The sequence below is a fragment of the Protomyctophum parallelum genome (assembly GCF_964188405.1).
Source record: "Protomyctophum parallelum genome assembly, chromosome: 19".
Classification (NCBI taxonomy): domain Eukaryota; kingdom Metazoa; phylum Chordata; class Actinopteri; order Myctophiformes; family Myctophidae; genus Protomyctophum; species Protomyctophum parallelum.
Genome location: NC_139717.1, coordinates 42,279,490 through 42,306,818, shown reverse-complemented (window position 1 = coordinate 42,306,818; position 27,329 = coordinate 42,279,490). Strand labels below are relative to the sequence as shown.

Here is a 27,329-nt window from a genome sequence, read left to right as displayed (position 1 = left end):
CAAGCTTTCCGTACAGCTGCAATGTTGGTGAGTTTGACGTTGTTTAATCAGAGAGGACTTTTCTGTTTGGATGAATGGGCTGCCATTGGAAGTTGCACCTTGCCATTAACTCATTCTGACCGGGCACCCATTTTGGTGTCAGCATCATGTTATGCTTTAGCTATTTTTTGAAAAATCGAAGAACGACTGACATTTTTATAATCTGATCTCAGGTCATCATCAGACCAGTGTGTGTCCGGCGGAAACCTCGTATGAATCTGATCTCAGGTCAGAATGGGTTAACTTATATGGTAAGATGGCCGCGGTCTGCATATGGAGAATAGATCGTCGCCGTTGGGCGGAAAACATGCAACTAGATATTTTACGTTTTCTTTTTCATATAAATGAATGCCCTATTTTTTCATGCAAGAATGTTGGGCGAATGTAGCAACAGCTGTCTGCAAGCTCACGACAAGCTTGTAAATTGGCTATTTTTTTGATGTTTTGTTTTAAAGTTAAAGTCAGTGGTCGAGTGCGTCTATGGGTTTTATAAATATTGAACCAATGAAGAGTAATAACAAGAGCCCTGTGACTAAATAATAACTACATTGGCCCAGGCCGTAGCGTAACGGTCTGGGCACCGGACTGGTGATCCAGTCGCGGTGTGCCGCGGGTTCGACTCCCGAACCCGACACGGCCTTTACCGCATGTCATCCCCCCATCTCTCTCCCGTTTCCTGTCAGCCTACTATCTGTCCCTTAAAAAAAATCAATAAAAGGCGTAAGCCGCAAAAAAAATCTTAAAAAAAATAATAATAATAACTACATTGGATCCATTGGAAAACAGGCTCATCGTTTTTTTCCATTTCCTGAAAAGCAACGGGTTTGGACATACAAGGTTTCAGCTCGACAGCGACGATATAATACATGGCGACTCTGCTATGCTGAATGCAATCACTCTCTCTTTTTAACTGCCAGGGACTCCTGCTGCTTGGAAGGCACTTATCAGCAGCAAATCACACCAAGTCAGTGGTAACGTCTGTCTGTAACAGACACATTTGATGCTGCTGCAGGGGGGACCTACAGGACATAATTTAATCATTGGCAGCTGGAGGGGTACTTCTACTAGCTCAGGGAATGAACATTTTATTCCACACTGCACTAAGGCCCGCCATGCTGTGCAGACATTGTACTCTCACACTGCACTGAAGGCAGTGTTAAAGACCAAAGTACTGCGAGACAATATTGTCTGCTGCATTAGCTCAAGGCCTACCTACTGTATGAGACAAGACTCAAAGAGTACAAGTTGCTTTTCTAGCCTAAGACAAATGACGTTCTTCTAATTGCACTTCAATGGTTATCCTGCTTGTACCGATTGAGATAAAAAACAAAAGAAGGCATTTACTGCTACTGACGCTTGCAGCCCTGGCATCTTGGCTGGCCCTGGCATCCCTGGCGAGCTGTGCCCGCGTGGCAGCGATCAGGCTGTCGTGCGCCAGCTCCTGCACCCGTAGGTACCAGGGAGCGCTGCCATCCATCCCGTAGTCCCCGGACGAGACCCCGTCGTCGTCGTCCTCCCCTGCTCCATCTGCGGAGAAGATCAGCGGCTCTGACGAGGTGCTGATGCCTTGAGGGTGACAAGGGAGCGATAAAAGAGAAAAGAGCGAGAAAAGATTGTCAAGAACAAATAGTGAGCCGCAATGCCGAGTTGCTGACGTGCTAACGCTTCACCCATTTAGACCTGAGGCCGAAGTTTCGTATGTCAGTGGTTCTCAAACTTTTTCGCGTCAAGGACCCCCCCAAAATTATATGCATGATTTGGCTGCCGACCAGCCATCTCAAAATATAGAAGATGTACAAGCTCATAAAGCTGCACGAAGTGACATGCTATGAGCTTGTATATCTGCTATTTTTTTATTGGCCAAAGTATACAATTAATGGTTAGTGGTTCAAATCTAAAATGACACGGATCAAACCGGGAGTGTGCCAAGTTTAGCCCACTGACTAGGACCCACTCACGGTAAACCTAACCCATTCTGACCTGAGATCAGATTCATACGAGGTTTCCGCCGGACACACACTGGTCTGATGAACCCATTCTGACCTGAGATCAGATTCTAAAAATGTCAGTCGCTCTTCGATTTTTCAAAAATAGCAGACCTACAAGCTCGTATCGCACCACTCGGTGGCGCGATATGAGCTTGTAGATCTGCTATTTTTAAATAGCTAAAGCATAACGTGATGCTGACACCAAAATGGGTGCCCGGTCAGAATGGGTTCTAAGGGCCACTTCACCCCTTTTGCAACCAGATCTTATTTTAATTATGTTTGGGAGACACTTTCCTGGGGTTCTTATGTGGGTAAAAGGTGTTTTTAGATATTTCAGTATTTCAAAGTGTCCATGGGCTCCATGATGTCACACATATTACCCACATAAACCCCCCAGGATAGTGTTTGTCTCCCAAACATCAACATTGTTATAATTTAGCTATTGAAAAAAATAGCAGATCTACAAGCTCATAGCGCATTTTTGAAAGATCGTTAAAATGTGCTTGAAATCTTTCAGAAAATTGTCATGATTTAGAAAACTTTTTTTTTAATAATTTCGACGTCAGGCCTAAATGGGTTAAAATAAGATCTGGTCGCAAAAAGGGTGAAGTGGCCCTTTGACGTTACCGACAACCATTTTACAAAACATAGTGTAGATTTGAGGAAGCCACTGGTTTATGTTCCTTTCAGTGTAACACTGTCGGAAGAACAGGAAACAAAAGTCTGCACACCTGATCGGCTCAGAGACAGGTGCTTAGGCAGGGATCAGGCATAGAGAATGAAATAAAATGATCCGCACAATGCCTGCACTGTCTGCACTTTTATTCTGACCTGAGATCAGATTCATACGAGGTTTCCACTGGACAACACACTGGTCTGATTAACCCATTCTGACCTGAGATCAGATTCTAAAAAATGTCAGTCATTCTTCGATTTTTCAAAAATAGCAGACCTACAAGCTCGTATCGCGCCACTCGGTGGCGCGATATGAGCTTGTAGATCTGCTATTTTTCAATAGCTAAAGCATAACATGATGCTGACACCAAAATGGGTGCAGAATGGGTTAAGAAACGTTTCACAGGTCACATACACCTTCTTCGGGCATCTAAATCTCAGGCGTCTAAGACGTTATAAAAGTGTTCCATTGGTAATAGTGTAATTAAGAGTGCAATTGCAGTGCAACATCGTCAACAACATAGTTTTGCCATTATATGTATCGTTATCTAAAGATCACAATGACACGCAGCCTCTTTTAACACACGGCAACACGCTGCATACGTAGAGAGGGACACAGACAACGGGAAGAAAGACGTCGAGAAGGAGACAATTTATTTAACGTCATGTCATGAGATAGTATTATTAGGGGCCTGCATACTAGAAAGACGGTGCACTTTGCTCAGCACATACAGCTGATTACTGTACAAATCAGACATACATTTCCCAAGTGGGGTGTCTCTAATCTTTCTCTTTCCACATTTTGAATTCCATGACCATCACGATAACACAATCTGTCCCCCTTTTGCATCATTGTGCTCAATCATCCCTAGGGGCCACTCGGGGACTTCCTGAAAGAGTAAGATTCTCTTATCGGCTCGTTTCCCGGAAGATGGCACTCCCTGCATTCTAATGGGAAAAGTTCAACATACGCGCCGATAAGTATCTTCTTGTTAGGGCCTCTTCTGTCTTCATTCGACCTCTCCTTATCTTCTTCTCCTCCTACTCATAGAGCTATTAGACATGGGTTTCTCTAGAGAGAATGCTCTCCCTCTAACCTCTGTAACCCCCTACATATCTCTGATTACCACTTAATGACCTTAATAACCTTCTCCGTCTCTCTCTCTCCCTCAAACTATTACCACTCAACGTAAGGTGAGGGCCTTAAACGTCTCTCCCTTACCCCAACAGTCCCCTGCCCTCCCCCTGAGACTGTAACCTGCTCCTTCCTCTCCACTATTTCATCTGTTTGACCATCACTGCCCTCTCAAGGCAGCCCCCGCCAGCTCCTTGGTTATCTGAAATCCTCAGAGCTGAACGAACAGGTCTCGGGGCGGATGAAAAGAAGTGGCGCAAAACAGGTTAATCAGATGACCTCTCCCACTTTCACTCACTCCTTTCTGCCTTCTCCCCTCCCTCCTCTATCTACTGTCCTCTTTCTACTGCGTTAAGATTCAGTCCTCTGCCTCTAACCCAAGGAAGCTCCTTTCTCCTGCCCCGTTCATCACTCTCCGCCAAGGCTTTCATCACCTACGACGTCAGAAACGCTTTCTCCAATGTTCCCACTAATCAAGTGCCTAACTCACTCAACGCTCTCCTATCTCTCCAGATGGTCATAAGACATCTCTAGACTGCATTCTTTCCTGGATCTTCGAGACCGTTCTAGAACTAATATAGGGGTGGGCGATATGGTGATACAATATCGTATTGTGAGACGTTATTCACAGATATCGTATATATCTGATAGTGAATGCACATTTGCAGTTCTATACCTTAATTTATAATTTTGTATAACAACGTTTTCGTTAGCCAAGTATTTTGGTCTAAATGTTCTGTTACTTATTTTTCTTACAGTTTGTTACCTTGTAGGTGGTTGTACTGTTAACACATTCTGTACATCTGGAAACGTCATAGGGGCTCGAACCGAGCGGTACATACGACGTCTGTAGACGTCCTAGCGCATCCTCAATGATACCGGGCGAGAGAGGAATATTCTATTCTATTTTTCCATATCGCCCAACCCTAATCTACTCCCTTACATTACATTCATCATCAACAGTCACATTAATCCTCAAGAAAACAACCATTGAACACTCAAGACCGTAGAACTACAGGCCGTCGGGATAAAGTTGTTTAAAAAAAATCAATCCTTTCCTTTCTTTCAAAAACTCTTGAACGTGTTGTCTCTAACCAGCTTTCTCTCCATGTCTCACAGAACTAGACCTCATGCTTACTCCGATTTCACACGTCGTTCAGTCGCTCAAGATAATGACTAAAGTCGCTACGGACATTGCCTAAATTGGAATAGTAAATTGTCAAACTCATAAGGCATCACCAGCTATTTGTGTACTTTAGAGGCACATATCACATCAGTGTCGTTTGTTGTCAAACTGCATACCTGCTACGCAAAATGCACACAGGTACGCAGGTCTGTTAAAACGGATGAAGCCCGAAAAGGATTATCTATGTTGTGTCCTCATTCACAGAATCACAGTGAATCCAGAGACTGGCAGATAGCAATTGCACAGATTCTATTATGCTTTGTGTTTTTAATGTTCACCTTTGGCTAGGTTTAGCAGGACATAGGAGGTGCTGTCTGACTGCTGCAGGTCGTGGAGGATCGGTGGAGGGCTGGGGGAGCTCCTCGGGTGGGAGTGGGCTTGGACGACCATGGGGCTTCGCTCCGAAACGCCCCCGAACTCCGACAAGGAAGGAGTGCTCTCAGGCTCATGGCTGAGGCCACCGCCTGGAAAGAAAATCACAAATACTTTACGTTTTTAAGATGAAGTTGTTACCTTAACCCATTCTGACCTGAGATCAGATTCATACGAGGTTTCCGCCGGACACACACTGGTCTGATGAACCCATTCTGACCTGAGATCAGATTCTAAAAAATAAAAAAATAAAAAAATAAAAAAAATAGCAGACCTACAAGCTCGTATCGCGCCACTCGGTGGCGCGATATGAGCTTGTAGATCTGCTATTTTTAAATAGCTAAAGCATAACATGATGCTGACACCAAAATGGGTGCCCGATCAGAATGGGTTAACCCTCTTAACACCCGCATTAATTTCTACTTGCAAAAAATAGATTTCAACCTTACTACTACTTTGTACTACTAGGACTAAGACTAAAGAATATGTTTAAAAAAATTAAAAAATAAAGTTTGATGAAAAATTTATAATAATTGTATAATAATAATATAATAAATTAATAATTTACATTTTGGGGATATCTTTCACAATAATGAATAAAACATGTTCTAGACATTCTAATGATCACAAAAAAACATATATTACAATTATTTTACCTACTTTTATTAGGGTAAAGGTTTTGTCTTAGGTTAAAAAATGTTCAAGACATTTTTTATTTGTGTGAATTTCAGCCTCTGTGGGGGGTATTTATATGCAAATATGACCAATGGCATTGAAATGGCATTGCAATGAACATCACTGATGACGTTTAGGTGAAAAAAGAACAGAAAAAAATTATAATAATTTAGTAATTAAATTAAATAAAGTTGTTGCTAAAAAGCAACGCTGGGTCTTAGAGGGTTATGGCAGAACAATTGAGCGCTATGTAGGTTAAAGGCTGCAGAGAATGGGTACGAAAACATTTACACTCCAATAAATTTGAATTAACCTTTAAACTGCGAGTATAAACAGCTTCTGTTAGCAGAATGAATGTTAAGCAGCTGACGAAATCGCTCTTGGAGATATGTTGGTCTTTATATTAAATGTTTGAATTGTGTTTATAAGCTTCAATAATGTGTTTTATTTCTATGTACTGTTTAAGATACCAGGGTTTTTCGAAGCGGGAACTTTTTGGGGGTGGGATGGGTATGGGGTATGCTATTGTTTTATTGACCAATATGTGATTTGGACAATATTAACCCATTCTGAACGGGCACCCATTTTGGTGTTGGCATCATGTTATGCTTTAGCCATTTAAAAATAGCAGATCTACAAGCTCATATCGCACCACCGAGTGGCGCGATACGAGCTTGTAGGTCTGCTATTTTTGAAAAATCGAAGAGCGACTGACATTTTTAGAATCTGATCTCAGGTCAGAATGGGTTCATCAGACCAGTGTGTGTCCGGCGGAAACCTCGTATGAATCTGATCTCAGGTCAGAATGGGTTAATATACTGCTATTGGTGCCAGAGTGGGACATTTCTGCTTTACAACCTGGTGCTGCTGAATTGAAGAGACCAGGTTGATTACAGTTTGTTATTATTTTATTTCATTATTTTTTTACAGGGAAAAAAAAGCTTTGGGGAACCGTTTTGTCATATTTTATTTATATGACAGTGGGAGGTAATTATAATGTCGCATTTGATAGAACAAATATTTGAGGGTATAGTATTTTGTTCATTGGCTGACTTTGTTTTCCTGCGACGACCCGTAAAGGATAGAGGGAATATTCTGAGGCCTAGTAACGCTTCGATCAGTTTTCATCAGCAACACTGGATTAACCCATTCTGACCGGGCACCCGTTTTGGTGTCGGCATCGTGTCGTGCTTTAGCTATTGAAAAATAGCAGATCTACAAGCTCATATCGCGCCACCGAGTGGCGCGATACGAGCTTGTAGGTCTGCAATTTTTGAAAAATCGAATAGCGACTGACATTTCTAGAATCTGATCTCAGGTCAGAATGGGTTAATCAGACCAGTGTGTGTCCGGCGGAAACCTCGTATGAATCTGATCTCAGGTCAGAATGGGTTAATGATTTACTGTATATTATGCACCGATCATGCCTATTTGATCTAGTTTTGAGCCATAGTGCAAATAACGACAGACACACAGGGATTTTGGCCGTTTTTACATGGACGCGATCGTCTGTTAGCTACAAATGCTGTCAGGTGTCATAATGATGTCAGAACAGGCCAGCTCCATCATGCCCCACCAGGCTATGCAATACCCGTTGTACCCGTGTCAGAGTACCCGCTCCACCCATCTGTCTGCGTCCCTTTCATGCCCATATATGGAGAGTTCTGTATCTGTCTCTCTGTGGGCCTTTATTCCTGTATATGAGGTTCTGTGTCAGGCATGCCCAAATATGAAGTGTTGTGACGTCAGAACAGGCCAGATCCATATATAGAGATATAGGTGGTGATCAGGTTCAGAGCCCGGAGCAGAGGCGTTTGTGCTGGTTCCAAGTTCCAACAACCGGGCTATCCGACACCGGGCACTGCACTCCCTGTGGGGGTGTGGAACGCGGGTGTCAAATTTGAAGTCAGTGTGGCGAACGGTTCTCGAGTTATGTGCATTACAGACGTACGCGCAGACGTACAGAGCAATGGTGCATTTATAGATGGTGTTATTTACACCTTATTTTAATCAAACCTATACCTTGCACTGCTCCGTTTTTATTCCATACTCGTACTTTCTGCTGGAGCATCTAATTTCCCTGTGTAGAATCAATAGGTAATTCTACCCATCACTAACAATATGAAGCATAATAATCTGAATCAAATTCGTTTTGTGTCGACTGTCGAGCACAATCAATGTACACTTAGTTTTCCTGGAGCAGAGAGTCCTCTCCACAATGCTTCTAAGGCATTCTTAAACCTGGGTTTTTGGAAAGACAAAACAATCCCCCAGGAAAGGGATCTGTGTGTGCAAACTGTGCAACTGAAAAGTATGCATGCCACAACACGGTTAGGCAGCCGCATAACATTAACTATCACATCTAATTAAGAGTTTGGTCAAAAGATATGAGAATGGGGGCACGGTGGCACAGTTGGTAGTGATGTCGCCTCGCAGCAAAAATGGGTTACAAAATCGTGCGATAAAGAATTATAGACAAAAGAATATATATGAGAATGAGTGAAACATTGTAGCCACTGTCGAACTGTAAAAGCATGTTGGTCTCACTGTTAAAAACAAAGGTTGTGGCTAAAGTCCATGTGGCACATGATTGATGAGAGAATGGCTGTTGCCAGTCCAAATAAAAATATGCCTGGAGGGGACTAGATCACTAGTTTCAGATCATAATTCTAACACCGGGGCTCCACCGGGGGCGTTGCGTCTCCGTCGCGTGTGTCAAAAAACGAACCGGGGCAATTTTAATGCAGTCACGCAACGCAACGCGGGCAGTGGAGCCTTCATTGATTAAAAAGGGAGCATTCCCCGACGGTGACGGAGACGCGACGCTGACGCGCCCGGTGGAGCCCCGGTGTAATGCTTTGCCGAGTGCCAATCCACCTGTATTATACACAAAACCTTTTTGTCTGGTGAAAACCTGAGCTATTTACCCGAATAGCCTTGTAATCAACTACGTGGTAACAGGCAATTCAGTGTCTATAGGTGACAATGACTGTAGTTTTCTATAAATTGTTGTGCAGGCATGCAAACAGGCCCAGGGTGAAAAAGGTGACCCTGGGCCTTTGCCCGCAGGCTTTCCCGCGTTTTTATCGGTACTAAACCCACTTTGGGGGGCTGGGGGGGGGGGGGACAGTAGGGTTATACTACACTTAATTGTCATCAGTACAAAACTATTACTCTCAACTATTACTGATCAGATCATGGAATAAATCAGATCTGTCTGAAGTGAGTGGTACTGTACTGTACTGTACTGTACTGTACTGTACTGTACTGTACTGTACTGTACTGTACTGTACTGTACTGTACTGTACTGTACTGTACTGTACTGTACTGTACTGTACTGTACTGTACTGTACTGTACTGTACTGTACTGTACTGCACTGCCCTCCTCCCTGGCCTGTGTCTGTCTGTGTGTGTGTTAGGCTGTGCAACAGGGACACAACACACATCTATAGGAGCGGTTGCACTCCTCAAAAATGTAGTGTTGCAAAAAACGTGGCGGATCTAGTGGCCTGAAAGCTCTACAATGACCACAGACCACTGCCAGTTGCAGTGAGTTGAAACAAACGCTCCTGAATGACCATTTTCCTTTCAGGTCCAGTGGCCTGAACGTGAACGCCCTAGTCTAAAATGACCACAAACCTGTCAGTTCCAGCGGACTGCATAGAGAGCCAGACCCAGTGGCCGCCAGCAGAGGCAAGCAGGAGTGCTTGGACTCGGAGTCCTCCAAACCCTGTTGTGCCAATGGGATGGAGGCGTTCTGTACAAACTGCACCAGCAGCTGATGAGAGAAACAAGAGTAAGCGATGAAGCTAGAAGACGTGTATGTCATTTTAGTCGTGCAAACAGATAATAATTATACTCGTCAATTTAATTGATTATGAAAAGAATTATCCATTTATAATACTGTAATAACAGAAATGTAATTCTCGGTTATTCTATAAATTAAAAATGTAATCGATGGAATAATCACTAAGAACAAAAATTGAGTTAACCCATTCTGAACGGGCACCCATTTTGGTGTTAGCATCATGTTATGCTTTAGCTATTGAAAAATAGCAGATCTACAAGCTCATATCGCGCCACCGAGTGGCGCGATACGAGCTTGTAGGTCTGCTATTTTTGAAAAAATCGAAGAACGACTGACATTTTTTAGAATCTTATCTCAGGTCAGAATGGGTTAATCAGACCAGTGTGTTGTCCAGTGGAAACCTGGTATGAATCTGATCTCAGGTCAGAATGGGTTAATTAATTACAACAAACAAAGGACCAGGTTCTAGAGACTATATAGGGAATATAAGAGAGAGGCAGGTCACCTGACTCACCTCAGGTTTGGAGTCCAACTCATCGGAAAGCATGGGTCAGACTTCTGAAACCTGTAGGAATGAGATGGGAAACCATAACCACCCACACATTATCCCATTCTGACCTGAGATCAGATTCACACGAGGTTTCCACTGGACACACACTGGTCTGATTGACCCATTCTGACCTGAGATCAGATTCTAAAAAATGTCAGTCGTTCTTCGATTTTTCAAAAATGGCAGACCTACAAGCTCGTATCGCGCCACTCGGTGGCGCGATACGAGCTTGTAGGTCTGCTATTTTTCAATAGATAAAGCATAACATGATGCCAACACCAAAATGGGTGCCCGGTCAGAATGGGTTATACACACATCGTTCTGAGTGGACCACGGTTCTTCAATTCGTTCTACTGCTATGCTGCCTGCCTCTTACAGTCATAAAAACAGTGTTGACTGCTGACTCCTTGGCCTCCTTCAAAACCGCTCTAAAAGAGCAGTCGCAATTTGCAACACTAGATTTGTCAGGTGAAACCACCTGACTAATGAAAGCTCATGAAAACTTGACGACCTGTTCTAGCCCTAGTCATACTGACGGGCCCAACCTGATTGGCTCCTCTGGCCAATGGGACACCAAGCAACGGCAAAGCTGCCCTCTAGCCAATGGGAAGGGGAGAGAGGCAAATATCCCTGGCAGCCACTCAGGCTGCAGACAGACAGACAGTGCAGAGCAATGCAGCAGAGAAGCGTGATTACGGTCACGCTCACAGGGTGACGGGGAAGGAAGAGTATCGATATAACTAGTACTCGATATTACTTCAAACCAAACGCGGCTGAAACAGCGCAGTGCAGCCAATGTAAAGCCACAACAAAACACGGCCATTGAACCACGCACAGAACATCGGAAACGAACGCAAACAACGGACGCGAGGCGCGAGGTTGTGACACACAAACATACACGTTACTAAAATAATAATCATACTAATATGGGGGGAAAACACAACAACATAATGACAAATATCATTATGTGATAATTTCTTGTTTTATTATGGGATGAATATAGAGTTGATTGCGAACGCAGTGAGCCACTTACTATGACAGCAAGGGCTGAATGTCTGTGTGTGTGTGTGTGTGTGTGTGTGTCACGCTGTTACACCACCCGCCCGCCACCAGAGGGCGCAGCTGTAGCACACACACACACACACACACACACACAGGGCGCAGCTGTAGCACACACACACACACACACACACACACACACAACCACACACACACAAGCTGCGTTCGCTTCCCGCGTTTGCGCGTCTTACTTGTTATTTTGGAAGCGCTCGGCAAAGTCACTGAACGGCCCTGCTGCTGCTGCGTAGTGCGTACCACCCGTTTCGAATTTGCACGACCAGTTAATAAAAACGAGTGCTTCCAAACTCTTAACACAGAAAATATCACGGCACGGAATAACATGCATAACATGTCTATGGTCGTCAGTGCTGCACACAACTGGTGCGTCACTGCGCATGCGTGACACGTCGTCAAAACGTTTGCTGCGCGGTAGATCAAAGGCATGCGATGCGCGTTTGAGGAGAGGACAGCTGAGAGACAGGAATTTAGAGAATGCCGACAGGCACGCAAAAGGCGCACCAAACTAAAACTACATGTACAGGTGCTCCTTTGAGTACTAGCCCAAAATAATAATGGTGGATTTTTATGAAACAAAAGCTTTGCAGTTTTTCCAGTGTTAAGTGTAACTAAACTAAAGAGGAGTGATCCATCTCTCTTCCCTTACAATCTGGTGATAGTTGCACAGTAGTGACTGCAAAGCAAAATATGACACATAACGATGATAATATCAAGAACAAAACATATGGCTTGAATATTTATTTTTAAAAGACCTATTCAGAGTTCAGAAGAGTAGTGTTCCTTCTAGACTGACATGTGTAGCTATTCTTTAATCTAATGTATGCAGTCAGAATAAGCCTAAAGACACCACGAGTTGCTTTAATTATTTTCAAATTAGTTTGTCTTTTATTTGAATAGCAGCCTAATCAGCAACTAATCAAATGAATTTTTGAAACTTATTGTTAGTTAGAACATGTCTAAAATAACCTAAAATATATTTTTAAGGTGATTGCTAAATAAGTCATAATCCGATTAATTGATTCATCGTTTAAATAGTGGCTGGATGGTAAACACAAGGTTGCCAGTTCGAACCCGGGCTCCCCCAGAGTTAGTGTCGAAGTGTCCTTGAGCAAGACTCTGAACCCCTAATTGCTCCCGATGTGCAGGTTGGTGCCTTGCATGGTTTCCGCCGCCATTGGTGTATGAATGTGTGCGTGAATGGGTGAATGTAATGCACAATCTATGTAATGCGCCTTGGATAAAGGCGCTATATAAATGCACCATTTACCATTTAAAACAAGGCTCCAGACTTCCCAAAACAAACTGGTCAGGCTAACACTTGGCCTCACTCCCCGAACCCACCTCACCCCTGCCCTGGAATGGCTTAGGGTTGACGACAGCATCTTGCAATGGGTCTGGTCCACAAGATTCGATACACCACCAAGATACCCATGTATACCTGTCGAAATACTTCCTTAATGTCAACGAAGTCCAGACCCACAACAGAGGGAGTTCAACAAAACATGTGCAACCCATATTCGGCACAAACAAGGGACTAATTCATTTCGCTCCGATGCCACCAAAATGTGGAACACCCTACCAACAGTCATTAAGAGATGTATGCAAATGCCTTGACTCTTTCAAAAAACGCTCTCAAAGGGCACCTACGGACGGCTGCAATTCGAAACTGGCCCCCGTAAAATCTGAATCGACCACCCACCCCTCAATGTATGTTTTTTGCCCCTATTAACTCTATGATGATTTCCAGTTTTTGGCTATAATAGTAGTGTGTATTTGTAAATGTTGTGATGAATTGAACATGGTGGACCGGGCCCCATTGTAAACAAGTGTAATGCAATAGGGTTATTTATCTCAGGGTCCTTTTCTTTGACTATATAGAAGTGTCTATTTGTACGTCTCTAAATGTTTTGATGAATTGAACATGGTGGACCCTCTTGTAAACAAGTGTAATGCTTAATTGGGTCGTCCACTCACAGTTAACAGTCTTTGTATTGAGTTTGTGCTTGAAATGTACTGTAATTCTGCAAACTCTTAATAAATATTTCAATCAATCAATGGTGTCGTCCCATTATCTACAATCTATGTGTCGTCCACAGTTAACAGTTTTGTATCGAGTTGTGCTTGAAATGTATTGTAATTCTCCAATCTGTTAATAAATACTCCAATCAATCGAAAATCAGCTGTTGTAAATGTAAATAAGTGTAATGCTTAATCATGGATCGTCCACAAAGTAGGCCTATATATTTTGTATTGACTTGTGCTTTAGTTTGAAATGCACCCATTCTGCATACTGTGAAATACAATTTTCAATCAAAGCACTTACCCCAAGTTTACCCGTTACTTATGTTGATCATATATTATTTTGGTTTTCCAGTCATCTCTCGCTCAAAACCATCCTACAGCGTCTACAGACAAGAACATATGGGATCAGTCAACAAATCAACAAAGAAAACACCGTCGCTACAGTTTGTCAACATGGTAAAGTTAAGTGTCTACTATAGTATAATGCTACACTACCTTTAAGCGGGAGACAATGCCACTATTCTATGACAACTGTGTAAATAGGTAAAAATACAAGGTCAATATTCATAACAATTTGAAGTGTAAACATTGCTGGGGGTGCTAAATGCGAGCTAGCTTAAACCACAGCTGTACCAAACTTGTATACAGCCGGCGTGTTTGTTATTGACATTCGCTAGTAAGCTAACTATGCTAAGCAGCTAGCCAGTTTAACGTTTCATGCTTTGTGTCAAAAAGACAACCATTTGACGCGGGACACTTTTATTGGCATTATTACACCAGAGCAGAGTACTAACCTGTATCACCCATATACAGGTTAAAATACAGTTGTTGTTCCCTTTGTAACTGTAACTTTGACAGAGAGAGGATTGTCTACATTCACCAGTGGGCTGCAACAAGATTGTTCTACGGAAAGCCGAATGGAACATGACTTAAGTCAACTTCCGCGTTGTGTGTGTGTGCGCGCGCGCGTGCGCGTGCGTGCGTGTGTTGCCTGACACCTGACTGCTCCCTAGTGTTGAAATGGGGTAACTGCAGGACAGTAGGAGTTATTTATGATCCAGTCACTGTGGAAGTGAAGTGCATTTCATTAAAGGACCGTCACCGTCACTCACCAAGCAGTCCTGAAAGGACTTTGATTGATTGATTGAAATATTTATTAACAGTTTGTAGAATTTACAGTACATTTTAAGCACAAACTCAATACAAAGACTGTCAACTGTGAGTGGACGACCCAATTAAGCATTACACTTGTTTACAACAGGGTCCACATTGTTCAATTCATCAAAACATTTAAAGACATACAGACATTTAGAGACATACAAATAGACATTTCTATGTAGTTAAAGTACAGAACAGGAATTCATCATATGGGAAGCAAAAAAGGGAAAAGATACAATATACAGTGAGGGAAAATGGGGGGGGGGGGGGGGGGGATTCAGATTTTACAGAGGCCAGTTTCGAATTGCAGCCATCCGTAGGTGCCCTTTGAGAGCGGTTTTGAAGGAGTCAAGGGATTCACATGTCTTAATGACTGTTGGTAGGGCGTTCCACATTTTGGTGGCATAGGAGCGAAAATAATTTAGTCCCTTGTTTGTGCCGAATCTGGGTTGTACATGGTTTGTTGCACTCCCTCTGGTGTTGTGGGTGTGGACTTCGTTTACATTAAGGAAGTATTTAGACAGGTACATGGGTATCTTGGTGGTGTATCGAATCTTGTGGACCAGACCCATTGCAAGATGCTGTACTCTGTCGTCGACCCTAAGCCATCCCAGCCTGTCAAAGTGGGCAGGGGTGAGGTGGGTTCGGGGGGTGAGGCCAAGTAGGAGCCTGACCAGTTTGTTTTGGGAGGTCTGGAGCCTTGGTCCTTTATTGTTATTAAAGGACCAAGCAGTCCTGAAAGTCCTTTATTTTATTGTTTAGTTTTTTTTCCTTCTCATTCTCCTTCCGTCAAAAATAGTAGTTCTGGCTGAACCGTGCACGTGCAGTCGGTTTCCGTGAAATAGGGCCATGCCAAACGTTGAGGATGCGAAGCCCACAACCATTGGCCAAAGGGTGGCGCATGTATCTTTTACCTTTTTTGCTTCCTATATGATGAATTCCTGTTCTGTTCTTTAGCTACATAGAAGTGTCTATTTGTATGTCTCTAAATGTTTTGATGAATTGAACAATGTGGACCCTGTTGTAAACAAGTGTAATGCTTAATTGGGTCGTCCACTCACAGTTAACAGTCTTTGTATTGAGTTTGTGCTTGAAATGTACTGTAATTCTACAAACTGTTAATAAATATTTCAATCAATCAATCAATCAAAATTGAAAATGCAAAAACTCATGAACCGCTTGACTGTCAGGCTGTCAGCAATGAATCTTCGATACACATGTCTCCTCATGGAAGTTTTGTGCTCTTACTTTTGACCTCTGATCTCTAGATCACCCGCCATTTTGAATTATATGAAAATCAATTAAAATGCATCTCCTCCCAGGATTTTTTTGTGAAAATTCTTCTTTTGTCTCAATACATATACTTTTGCAACTTTACAGTATGGGAGAGGCGAGAGGGTCATGCCAAATAGCACTGAAACCTGCAGCCTTTAAAAAAAACATGAACAGCGAACACACTAGAGTCTAGTGTGTTCGCTGTTCATGTTTTTTTGTGACTAGACTGTACTAGTAATGAATATAAATGGACCAGAACACACATAATTGTCATCACAAACACTGAATGATTCTGCTGTGAACAATATAACTACTGATTGTGTGTCTGGATAGCACAGTAGGTAGAGCTACTGCCTTTGGAACACAAGGTCATGGGTTAAAATCTGATGAGCTGCGAACTGATGTACATGATGTAGATGCACCGTGACCATACAAACAGACATACAATTATAAACCTGGGTTACAATTAGCTAACCTTCTTTTGTCGCAACAGTTCACAAATCTTGCTGCTGTGTTTGCACATTGATGTATTTCTCCCTAGGGCTAGGTATGGCATTTTTTTTGTCGTTGGTCATAGTTTTGGGTGTGTGTGGAAGTATGTGTCTCTGATGTAAGGAAGTAACAGGTATTTATTAAATGTAGTAGGCTATAATGTCCAGGAGGACCCCAAAATTATACATTTGTTTTGGAAATAGCCAATAGGGTTCAAGTGATTTTTCTTTGCTGGGGACCTGCTGGATCACCTTCAAGGAACCCACAGGGGGCCCCGGCTATTCTAGTGCAGTGGTTCTCAAACTATTTTATGTCAAGGACCTCCAAATTGACACTTTTGTTCAGTTTGGTTCCATTTGTACACTCAGTTACAGACCTATAAGGGTCCATTTGGTTCCTGTACGATCTATCATTTAGCTGGGGACCCCCTGGAGCTCCCTCAAGGACCCCTGGGCCGGGGTCCCCGGACCCCACTTTGAGAACCACTGTTCTAGTGAAGCACAGCTGTGGCTTCTTAGACCCATGAGGATCTACAGTACACTAACAGTACGTAAACAGAGCTGCTGTTTGGGCTACAGTGAATCAATGTCAGATGCTATATCTAATACATAATGTGTTTTTGTTGTGGTGGTGGTGCAGTGCTGTGCCAGCAGACACGATAAGCTTTTGACTCTAAAGCAGATCCCGACTGATGTTATCAGTCACTATTAGCTTTTCAGATATATGCCACTTGTCAGCACTTGCTCCACTGGTAAATAATATACTGTGGATTTCAGCTGAGATTTCTTTTAACCATCAATCTTTTTATTTTCATTTTTTACATGTAAGCCTTAATTCCAAATGAATGTGTGGTGTGGGATACCGAGTGAAAATTTAGATTCTATGATATTACGAGTGATGAGAATACCACATTAATAAACCATTTTGGCAGATCATATCATATAATGCTTATAATCATAATGCCAATCATATAATGCCAAAACCCCAAACTAATCTACTGTAGAAGTTTGTAATGGTCACTTTGATCTTGCTTATCATTTGCACTGTACACAGAAAAAAGGAAATCTCAACCACCAGAAAACAAGGTTTCTCCCTAAGGCTTTCACTAAGCACGGGAGAAACATCCCACTTCATTACAATGAAGAACAAACCCAAATCATGGCCATTGAAATAATTTCGTTTTTCTTTTCTTTAATCTGACGCATCTGCCCAGTTTCTTGGGTCAGCAACACATAAATAAAACAAGTATCCAACAGCATTTCAAACCTTCGCTTTGACAATTTAACAAGAATGTATTTATATACTCAAAAGCACAAGACCAGAGGAATACAAATTATCCTTTTAAAAGGAAATAATGAAAGGCATCATACACGATCGTAAGCCAGGTGAGTGCGTTGTAATCATCATAATACACCATGCTTAAACTCCATACAATCTTCACATCCTAACACATGAGGTCAATCTGTACGGCTATTTTTTTTAATCGCAACACAGACATGAATGCATTTGCATGGCATAATAAATTATTATAATGCGTGTAGGTTTCATATGAGGTAATAATGTAGGTTTCATATGAGGTAATGAATGAGGTTAATTTAATCAACATGATTTTGCAATGTACTGTATGAATAGCCCATATCAGCTTATATTGTGCTTATAATGCCTTAGAAGACACTTCAAATAAAGTGTAAACCTAAAAAACAGACCGTTGCAGACTGTGTTTCACATGCGCCTCAATAGCTGCCTCAAAGTACCTCTCAGTATAAAATTCCTAGGGAGCTACTCAGTGCAAATCCAAACCCTTTAAACTAATAATGTCATGTTTGATAATAAAGGCGTTATTCTACACTGTACACAGTTTTTAAAAAAAGAGAAAAGAAACACAAAATTACAATGGAGAAACGCTGCAGTGACACAAACTCTGCAAGTATTTACAATGGTGAACCACAGTGTTCACTTTCTGTTTGTTATATAAAAAACATACTTGAATGAAACGGTCTTGTTGATGCAGCACTACTGCATTTCCCTAGTGGAATTGTCTCGAGGGCTGTTTTTGCCCGCATCGATTCAGTTTAACCCATTCTGACCTGAGATCAGATTCATACGAGGTTTTCCACTGGACACACACTGGTCTGATTAACCCATTCTGACCTGAGATCAGATTCTAAAAATGTCAGTCGTTCTTCGATTTTTCAAAAAATAGCAGACCTACAAGCTCGTATCGCGCCACTCGGTGGCGCGATATGAGCTTGTAGATCTGCTATTTTTAAATAGCTAAAGCATAACATGATGCCGACACCAAAATGGGTGCCCGGTCAGAATGGGTTAAAGTTCCTCCCGCAATTCATCATTCCAAATACAAAACTCAGAACAGAAACAACTGTACACTTAGTTTGCAATGATGCAAAAATACACACACAATAACGATATCCCCTGCCCTTAAAAAAAGACAAAAACAACCCACAAAGTCATAAATAAATAGATTGTGATTAGGAAGTGCAAGTCCATACCTCGATGGTACCTGACCTGGTTAATGCTCGAATGAACCATTTGCTACTACACTCGTAGCAGCAAAGTATTACCAGCATTCCATCAACATGATGGGAATGTTATTTTAGAGAGAATGTAGTGGCCTATCGCAGAAACCCATTGAGGACTCAAACCGTTTCCGAATACAGCACGAACCATAATAAGACTCGAGGCACAGTATTCTCCTGTTTCGAGATGCAGACTGGTCTGAGCCAACACACTGAAAAGAGAGAATTTTGAGGCATTATTGGTATCGCCGCGACACGATCACGCGATTCATGTGTCGCATGTGCTTCATCGACACCCATTAACATTGAGGATTCAAAGTTTGGAAGTACACAGTAGTGTTTGGTCTCCGGATGGCAAGCATTACTTCAGCGTTCTTCTCGTCATCTCAGAGTCTGAGCACGACAAAACTAATTCCAAATCACGTGTAAGTTGGTTTAGGCAATAATTGATTGAATATTATATGAATATTACATTCATTGAACTGAATATTATATGGATACATTTATAAGGGATGTCTATGGGATTGTCGTATAACTCTCTCAATAGCTATGGGTCTGAGGAACCGGACACATTCAGTGTAACATGAATGAGCCCGATATTATGCTCTCGCCGATAAAGCCACATTGTCATTTCAATGACATAAGCATATTTTTTGAGTTCTACAGAATCTTCGTGTCCTTAGAAAAGCTGCTCTTGAAGTATCTACTATCTATACAAGTGCTGTTGAGTTGAAGTGCACCTCAGCATCAATGGGGCTAGAGCTGATTAGAAGTATCAGATTTTCTTTCAATTTTAGATCCACCAGACACTTTGTGCTGTGCACTTGCAAGGGAAAAATAATATCCATAATCATAGATTTTCATCTACAGAATGTATTCATCCCGAGGCCAGTGGCGCTCTTCTTTTCTTTTTTTATTAAAGTCTGCAGTGGCACTATATTAAGTCAGAAACTATAGTCAACCATATGACGCATGGTAAAAATACCATATTGAAAGTGGTTAAGAGGAAGTCGGTGGAAGAGACGCAGACATGGTCATGAACCAACCACACCAACAATGACTGTCCAGTGACTTTCTGAAAGCAGACTGCAGACAGAGAATATAGGTCACAGCATGCTATGGCTGGCTGGGGGGGTGGATTTGTTGTGGGTCATATTACTGCCAGCTCAGCATGTCTTTTGTGAGCTCCAACAACAACCCCCAAACATGCTTTCCCCCAATCCGAGTCTAAAGGATTACCATCTGACATTTTAGTCTAGGTCTAGTCAGTGGTTTGGAGTTGGACACCCTTCTCTTTTCTCCCTCTCCCGGTCCTCTTCCTGGAGGCTGCCCTGTAGCCGGACAAAGACGCTACTGTCCCCACCCCCCAAAGTCTGCATTGCCTTGAGGAAGAGCGCCGTTTCCTCCTTGAGTCGGTCCAAGTCCGTCTGAGTGCGGCGGTTCTGCCGGAGCAGCTCCTTGGTTCTGAGCGTGATGTCCAGCAGCCCGGACTGGCTCAGGATGTTGTAAGTGTTGGAGAAACGCTTCCGCTTGGCGTCGGGCTCGCCGTCGGTGCATCCGCTGCTGTCCGAGCTGTATTGCTCGGCGGCGGCGGCGGCGCCGATGCAGGGAGCCGCGTCGGGGAGTGGCAGGGCCTCTTCTGGGTCTTCGAAGCAGTACAAGGGCGTGAGACACTGGCCGGGAGACAACCCCGATCGGCTGACGGCAGGCGAGGGCCTCTCACTGGAAGGGCTGCTGCAGCTGCTGTCCGTCAGGGGCGCAGCGAGGCGCCGAAGAAGCAAAGGTGGTACAGCGCCAGAGGCAGGGGACAGACTGGCTGTGGAGGAACTACTGCTAGAGCGAACGGAGGGGCTTCTCTGCTGGTGCTTGTGCCTGTGATGAGAACGCTCACAGTGTCTGGAAATGCCACTTTCTCCGGAGCTCGAGGAAGAGGAGGAATAACCGGACGAGGAAGAAGAGGAAGTGGTACTTCTTCCGGAGGAGCCGTGGCCGCCCCCAGGATGGGGTGCGATTCTGGGGTACGACTTGAGGATGGGGAGATACTTCTTGGGGCGTCTGTGTTTGGAGGTGGCCTCCTTAGAGCGAGAGACCACCGGCTGCAGGAACACCACCTGAGGCTGCTGGACCACTGGCTGGACCACCTCCACAGCGGGACTGAACGCCCAGGGCTTCAGAGCAGGCGGGGTCTCAGGCTGTGGGAAAAAAGGAAGCGCGTGTATATGAGCCACGGATATCAAAAGTAACAAATGGCAAAATGTCTGTAATTCAGTTAATTTACAACAACGTGTTGGGAAAGTTTGAGAGCAAGAGTGTCTGTCCTGTTGTCTTTGTTTTGTTTGTCTGTTCACATTTGTCATTGTTTAACTGTTTTTAGTTTTTTCGTGTTTATCACATTTATATATCTTTTTTATTATGTATTGTATGTGGAATTTACATTACCTGTCATTATCTTTCATTTTATATAACTGAATAACTCATTATCATTGTCAAGGATATTCTGAAGTTGTCATATACAAAAAATGCCTAATAAAAACAGTATTAAAAAAAAGAAGTAACAAATGGCAAATACATGGAGCTATATATTACTAGAGCTAGACTGATACTGGCCTATCACAGACATATTGGTATCAGCATGTATGAAGACTTTTTACTGAACTGATGTCACGTTGATGTCGGAATAGAATGTAAATAAATTGCATATACCGTACATTAATTTAGTTTTACTCTTGCTTAAACATTTTAAGATAATAATAAAATAATCAATAATAAAATAGTAACATTTAATATATTTTAAATTGTTATAATTAATGGGAGACTACATGCTCAAAACGGCATTGTTCTGCAGTCCTTCTGCAGTGTTATTCCCCTCTTTTATCCCCTCTGAACAGACTGACTGGCCAGAGGCTCTTGGCCTTGATCGTGTGATTAGTGGGTGACGATGCCCCAGATTTAACCACTTAAGCCCTGACTTTGTCATACAACAATTGCAGAATAATAATAATAAAAAGCTGATATACAAGCTCAGCTCAGCTGTGACCTTGTCGATCTGTAATAATCTTTTGTGTATGATGCCATGACATGCCCAAAATACGGACGCCAGGTTTAACCCATTCTGACCTGAGATCAGATTCATAACGAGGTTTCCGCCGGACACACACTGGTCTGATCAACCCATTCTGACCTGAGATCAGATTCTAAAAATGTCAGTCGTTCTTCGATTTTTTTTCAAAAATAGCAGACCTACAAGCTCGTATCGCGCCACTCGGTGGCGCGATATGAGCTTGTAGATCTGCTATTTTTAAATAGCTAAAGCATAACATGATGCTGAGACCAAAATGGGTGCCCGTCAGAATGGGTTAAGAGTGTAGTTTGAGCTTTGAACGAACTAGAACGTAACGCACCCATGGCTCCACAGGCTCTGTTGCCTTCATCCGAGCAATCACCTCCTTTTTCCCCCCCGAGTAGGAATATTTTCTTTGTTCACGCCTCTCGTGAGGAAGATGTGGATAAATAAATATTTGAGCTCGTTACAATAGCTTTCAATCGGGCGAGAAATGTGTGGACACTTGCTACGGTGCACACTCTCTGCTAAAGCTCAGGATGTTTATGCAACCTTGTCTCCATGGCCTTGGATTATGAGCATGTCAAAGCAGAGTTTGTTTTGTTGTGGCTGTAACAAAGGGGAACTATAACAAGCCGCCGTGTTTCAAACACTGACTGTATATAAACCGGAAAGTTGTTTCAGTTTATCATATCAAGTGAAACGGTATATATATATTGTTTTAAGTAAATACAGACAGTGAGCAGAGAGAGGGCAAAGAGCCAAAGGTCAGATTTGAACCCAGGTCAGCTGTGAGGACTAGTCGCCTCATTTATGTGGTACTCTTACCACCAAATGAGCTACTCGGGTGCCTCCAGAGGCATTTTAACTAGTACTACTAGCTATTTCATTGGCTTTTACTTCTTGCACAGACACAGGTCTGTATAATGGCTAATAGGCTATTCAGCGAGAAGTCATGTTGTGCAGGAACATGATCCACCATATATCGCAGTAGTGGGAGGCTTAGTGGGAGGCCTAGGTACAGTATATTTGTGTAATAGACTAGTGCAGGTGAGTTGAAAGCATTGAGTTAATGTCAGAAACTATGCTATACTAGTATACAGTGTGACCCCCTTTCTGTTTGTTCCTGCGTGCGTGCGTGTGTGTAGTAGAATACCTGTTTGAGTAAGACATTGTTCATGATGATCACAGGAGAAAGGTTGGAGTAGGAGCCCCCCACCACTGCCAGCTGGGAGGGTTGCGCTCCAGGACTGGAACCCACAACAGCCCGGGGAGAGTCCTCCGAGTCGGTGATGTCCAGCGCGCTCACTGAGCCCATGTCTACAGGTCAGGAAGAAAGTAGGTTACAACCATGTGACACACTGCACAGTGAAGACACAGGAGACTGCGGCAAGGACAGTTAGTGGTGGAAGAAGTACTCAGGATGTTTTACTTGGGTAGAAATACTGTTTAAAACTCAAGGGAAAGTCCTCTATTCGAAACGTGTCTAAATCTCTCTCTTTCTCTCTCTCAAAAAAAAAGAAGAAAAAAAGAGCAGATCTAGCTCACAAGGTGTCGCATCCATTTTCGAATAGATTAAGTATAAAAAGACTCAAGAACGTTTTATGTTTTCGTAATAATAATAAAAATCTACAAAGTAACACTTGATAAAAATATTGTAGTGGAGTAAAAACCATTAAGTACAATGTTTGCCTCTGAGATGTGATGGAGTACAAGTATATATAAAGTACTTCAACATTTTTTACTTGGGTACTGTGCTTGACTTGAGTAAATGTACATAGTTAACCGTCCACTGCTACGGGAGGGCCGAACCAACCTGAGAAACCGGAGTCCCTCTCCGAGTCCGTTCTGGAACGCCCGGAGGACTTCATGGTACGCAGTTTGCCCGTCGGCCTGCTGTGGCCCTCGGCCTTCCTCTTGGTGCTCGTCATCCTCGTGTTTGTGTTCCCTGCAGTGCTGTGATGTGTATGTCCGTGTTTCTGGAGCTCACCACCACACGTCTCCATCAGTATCTCCTGACCAAGAAAATGTTGGACCTGGAAGAAACGAGTAGTTGGTTACAATGGGTGTTGCAGTGGTTGTATGTATGTGAGTGTTATTGCACCAGTGTTTCTTTATTTATTACATTTTAACAACACAAATCTTGTATGGGAGTCCCTGGCTACACATTCCTTTCAGATGGGGGTCTGTGGCCAAATACATATTAACTAGGGGGTCTAGTAAGGTATGAAGTGGATCCGTTAATTTGACAACTCCATCATCAAATTAAACTGAACTTTGAGGGAGAAAAAAAGACTATGCTTACTGATATAAAATGTTTACACACAGGCACCCCCACACAAATCCATCCAGCCTCTACTGTTTTCTTGTAGCCACGATGTAGAACATGCATTTGGGGGTCTAGTCTACATGAGTTAACATGCGTGAGACATGCATGGGTTATGCTCAAAATAATAAACAAAAACAATATGGCAAAAGCAAATGACAGAAAACATGCAGTAAACTGGAATACACATAACATAATAGCAGTAGTGTATAGGATTAGGATCTGCAGTGAGCAGAATATTTTGTTTCTATCCATCTACATATATTAGTAGATAATCTATTTACACACGAATAAAACACAAATAAACAACTGATATCATGGCCACATCAAGCCTGCCTATCTGATTAATTGAAAATGGTGGAACCTGTTATAAACAAGTGTAAATGCTTTATCATCGTCCATAACAGTTTTTTAGTTGACTTGTGCTTTCGTTTGAAATGTACCCATTCTGCTAGCCATGGTTCATGACTCTCGTATTAATCATCATGGCAGTCATGTCCCAGGGCTACCATTCTGCATAATGTGAAATAACATTTTCAATCAATCAATCCATACCTTCTGTGTGTTCCACGATCCACGGTTTCGAAGCAGGAGCAGCGGTAAAGACGCTGAGGACGGAGTTAGTTAGTGTGTGCTGTGTGGCTCCTGTGTCTGTGTGTGTGTGCCAGGCAGGCTGTGCCGCAGACGCTGTGTGCGTGCAGTAGTACATGTACAATACACGCTGGAACTCCGTGTTCCGCCGTTCCACGATACAGTCCACGGGACCACCACGGGGCTGTCCTCCTCCGCTCCTCCCCCTGCGGGTGGGGGTGTCGTTCAGACACGGGGCGGGATGCAATGCAACGCGCCGCGGACTTTCTCCCTAGATTAAAGTGTGATGATGGAAGAATCGTCGGAAGGAAGCGTCGTATGCACGTATGGATTGAAAGATAGCTGTGGATTTGTCCCCGACGATCCACAAATAATGTTCCAGGCGCCCAGTAACAACAACAACAACACGAGATCCAGGATATCCTTTTGTACTTCAACGTGCCATATTTGGAAGATAGGGGGCGCGGCCTCGCCCATAGTAGTTGTAGTTATGGCCGCGTCACGGCCTCGCCCCCCGCCCATTGCCCGCCCACCATGTGCGTTCCCTAGTCTCCGATTGGATGGTCCATTTGGCATTAGGGCAGAAAACGTGAGCAAGAGCCACCATCCAAATGTATGGCAAGTTGAGGACATTGTGTCCGCTTTATGATGCACACACACTGAATGAAACACTTCACAGTGCAGGGCAGGCTTTTCCGATGTAGAGTATGTGGAATCCAGTGACGTGGCGTGTGTGGAGCGTATAGCGTCCTGGTTGGTACATTACATTGCACATTAGCCTTACAGTAAGACTACTAACCGCTGGCGGTGATCACGGTGTGTGCATGTACAGTAGTAAACAGTACACTCCCTCACTGTACCCAGAGTCCTGTGCACGTGCCCAGAGCACAGCACAGCACACATGAGTGCTCAACTGTACACAGCTGCAGTACAAAAGGTGTGTGTGCTGCTGTGCAATGTGCCTTAGTACCGCTATCATGCACCCATTCTTTCACAAATCCATCTAGGCCGGGCCTAGATTCTAGGTGTATAAATAATTAGGGAGAAGTTTTGAAAGTTAACAAGTTAAATACAATTTGTTCTTAAAAGCAAATTAGACACATTCTTTAAAGTCTGTGCAATATATATGTGCAGTAGTGTATTTTCTTTATCCAAATAATTGGACTAATTGAAATAGAAAACTGTTGGCGCTTTTGCAAAATATTTAGGTTCCAATTTGAGATATTTAGATAAATCACTCCGTAGTGTAATCAGTAATGCATACTATGTAATAAATGATTGCGACTGTAGGTCGCAGATTACTATGAACACCTGTCCGTCAGTCAGTCAGGTGATCACGCCTCCATATATGGCCGTCTCTATATGTGACCAGATGGACACTGATAATACTTTTGGATAAATCAATATGACTACGCCACTCTCTTTAAGGGGAGAGACCCTGAAACAACTATACATTTACTGTCACTGTTGTGACCAAATATCCCCACTTTAGCTTAACCAGACAGACAGAGGCTTTTGTGTGTACAATCATCGAACACTTTATTTAAATATCAGCATAAGGTTTATATAAGACATACTGGGTGTGTATACCAACACCTTCATTGACCGGGGACAATAATCAGACTTTAATAAGAACACGGCACACTGATAACACTAAGGTAACGCTGCAAACTGTTAAAATCAACTGCGACTTAATATGCGCACACACCAATGAGATTACACTCTGTTAAAAACACTGCACACTTAACCCATTTTGGTGTCAGCATCATGTTATGCTTTAGCTATTGAAAAATAGCAGATCTACAAGCTCATATCGCGCCACCGAGTGGCGCGATACGAGCTTGTAGGTCTGCTATTTTTGAAAAATCGAACAGCGACTGACATTTCTAGAATCTGATCTCAGGTCAGAATGGGTTAATCAGACCAGTGTGTGTCCAGTGGAAACCTCGTATGAATCTGATCTCAGTTCAGAATGGGTTAAAAGGGGGGGGGGAGGGAACAGTACGGTCATCATTGTGAAGGTACACGGATCTGACTCTGAATATAAACTGGTGAGGCACTTGAGTATAGCAACTATCAATAAAATAAACTAAAGGAAAAGAGCAAGCGGCTGCCTGCTGACCACGATCCCGTGTGTCACCAGTGTCAGCCTATAGGCCCAAGGCATGTACACCCAAACGGCAGGAGCATGGGCTGACCAGGGTCTGGGTCTGTCTGGCACTCTCAGACTCTTGTTACAGTGCATAAACAGTACTTTGCTGGTTCCCAGCAGTCCTACTGCACAGCACCACCAGAAACTCTTTTAGTAAAGTTTGGGCGCACGCCGTGCTGGCCACCGGTGAGCGACGCCACCCCAGGACTG

At 43.1% G+C, this 27,329-nt stretch overlaps 2 protein-coding genes across 4 annotated transcripts in view; both read right to left on the bottom strand.

Annotated features, from left to right (window-relative positions):
- Window positions 1-14,425, bottom strand: part of znf410 (zinc finger protein 410) — a 28,480-nt gene extending 14,055 nt beyond the window's left edge. Inside the window, exons 1-6 of one of the 3 annotated variants that reach the window (XM_083790913.1) lie at window positions 14,322-14,425; window positions 13,829-13,910; window positions 10,384-10,443; window positions 9,710-9,848; window positions 5,302-5,487; window positions 1,384-1,605 (exon numbers count right to left, since the gene is read on the bottom strand). In XM_083790913.1, coding sequence (XP_083647039.1) covers window positions 1,384-1,605; window positions 5,302-5,487; window positions 9,710-9,848; window positions 10,384-10,425 — 589 coding nt within the window. In that variant the 5' untranslated portion in view covers window positions 10,426-10,443; window positions 13,829-13,910; window positions 14,322-14,425. Of the gene's footprint in view, window positions 1-1,383; window positions 1,606-5,301; window positions 5,488-9,709; window positions 9,849-10,383; window positions 10,444-13,828; window positions 13,911-14,022; window positions 14,150-14,321 lie in introns of those variants that run through there. The other 2 variants (XM_083790915.1, XM_083790914.1) reach the window with 2 other exon arrangements.
- Window positions 14,426-18,726: 4,301 nt separating this feature from the next.
- Window positions 18,727-25,130, bottom strand: cipcb (CLOCK-interacting pacemaker b). The gene is made up of 4 exons (XM_083791090.1): window positions 24,932-25,130; window positions 23,867-24,086; window positions 23,207-23,370; window positions 18,727-21,181 (listed from the first exon to the last, which is right to left on the bottom strand). The coding sequence occupies exons 2-4, from the start codon at window positions 24,054-24,056 to the stop codon at window positions 20,255-20,257; spliced, it is 1,281 nt and encodes a 426-aa protein (XP_083647216.1). The 5' UTR covers window positions 24,057-24,086; window positions 24,932-25,130; the 3' UTR covers window positions 18,727-20,254.
- Between the last annotated feature and the right edge of the window lie 2,199 nt (window positions 25,131-27,329).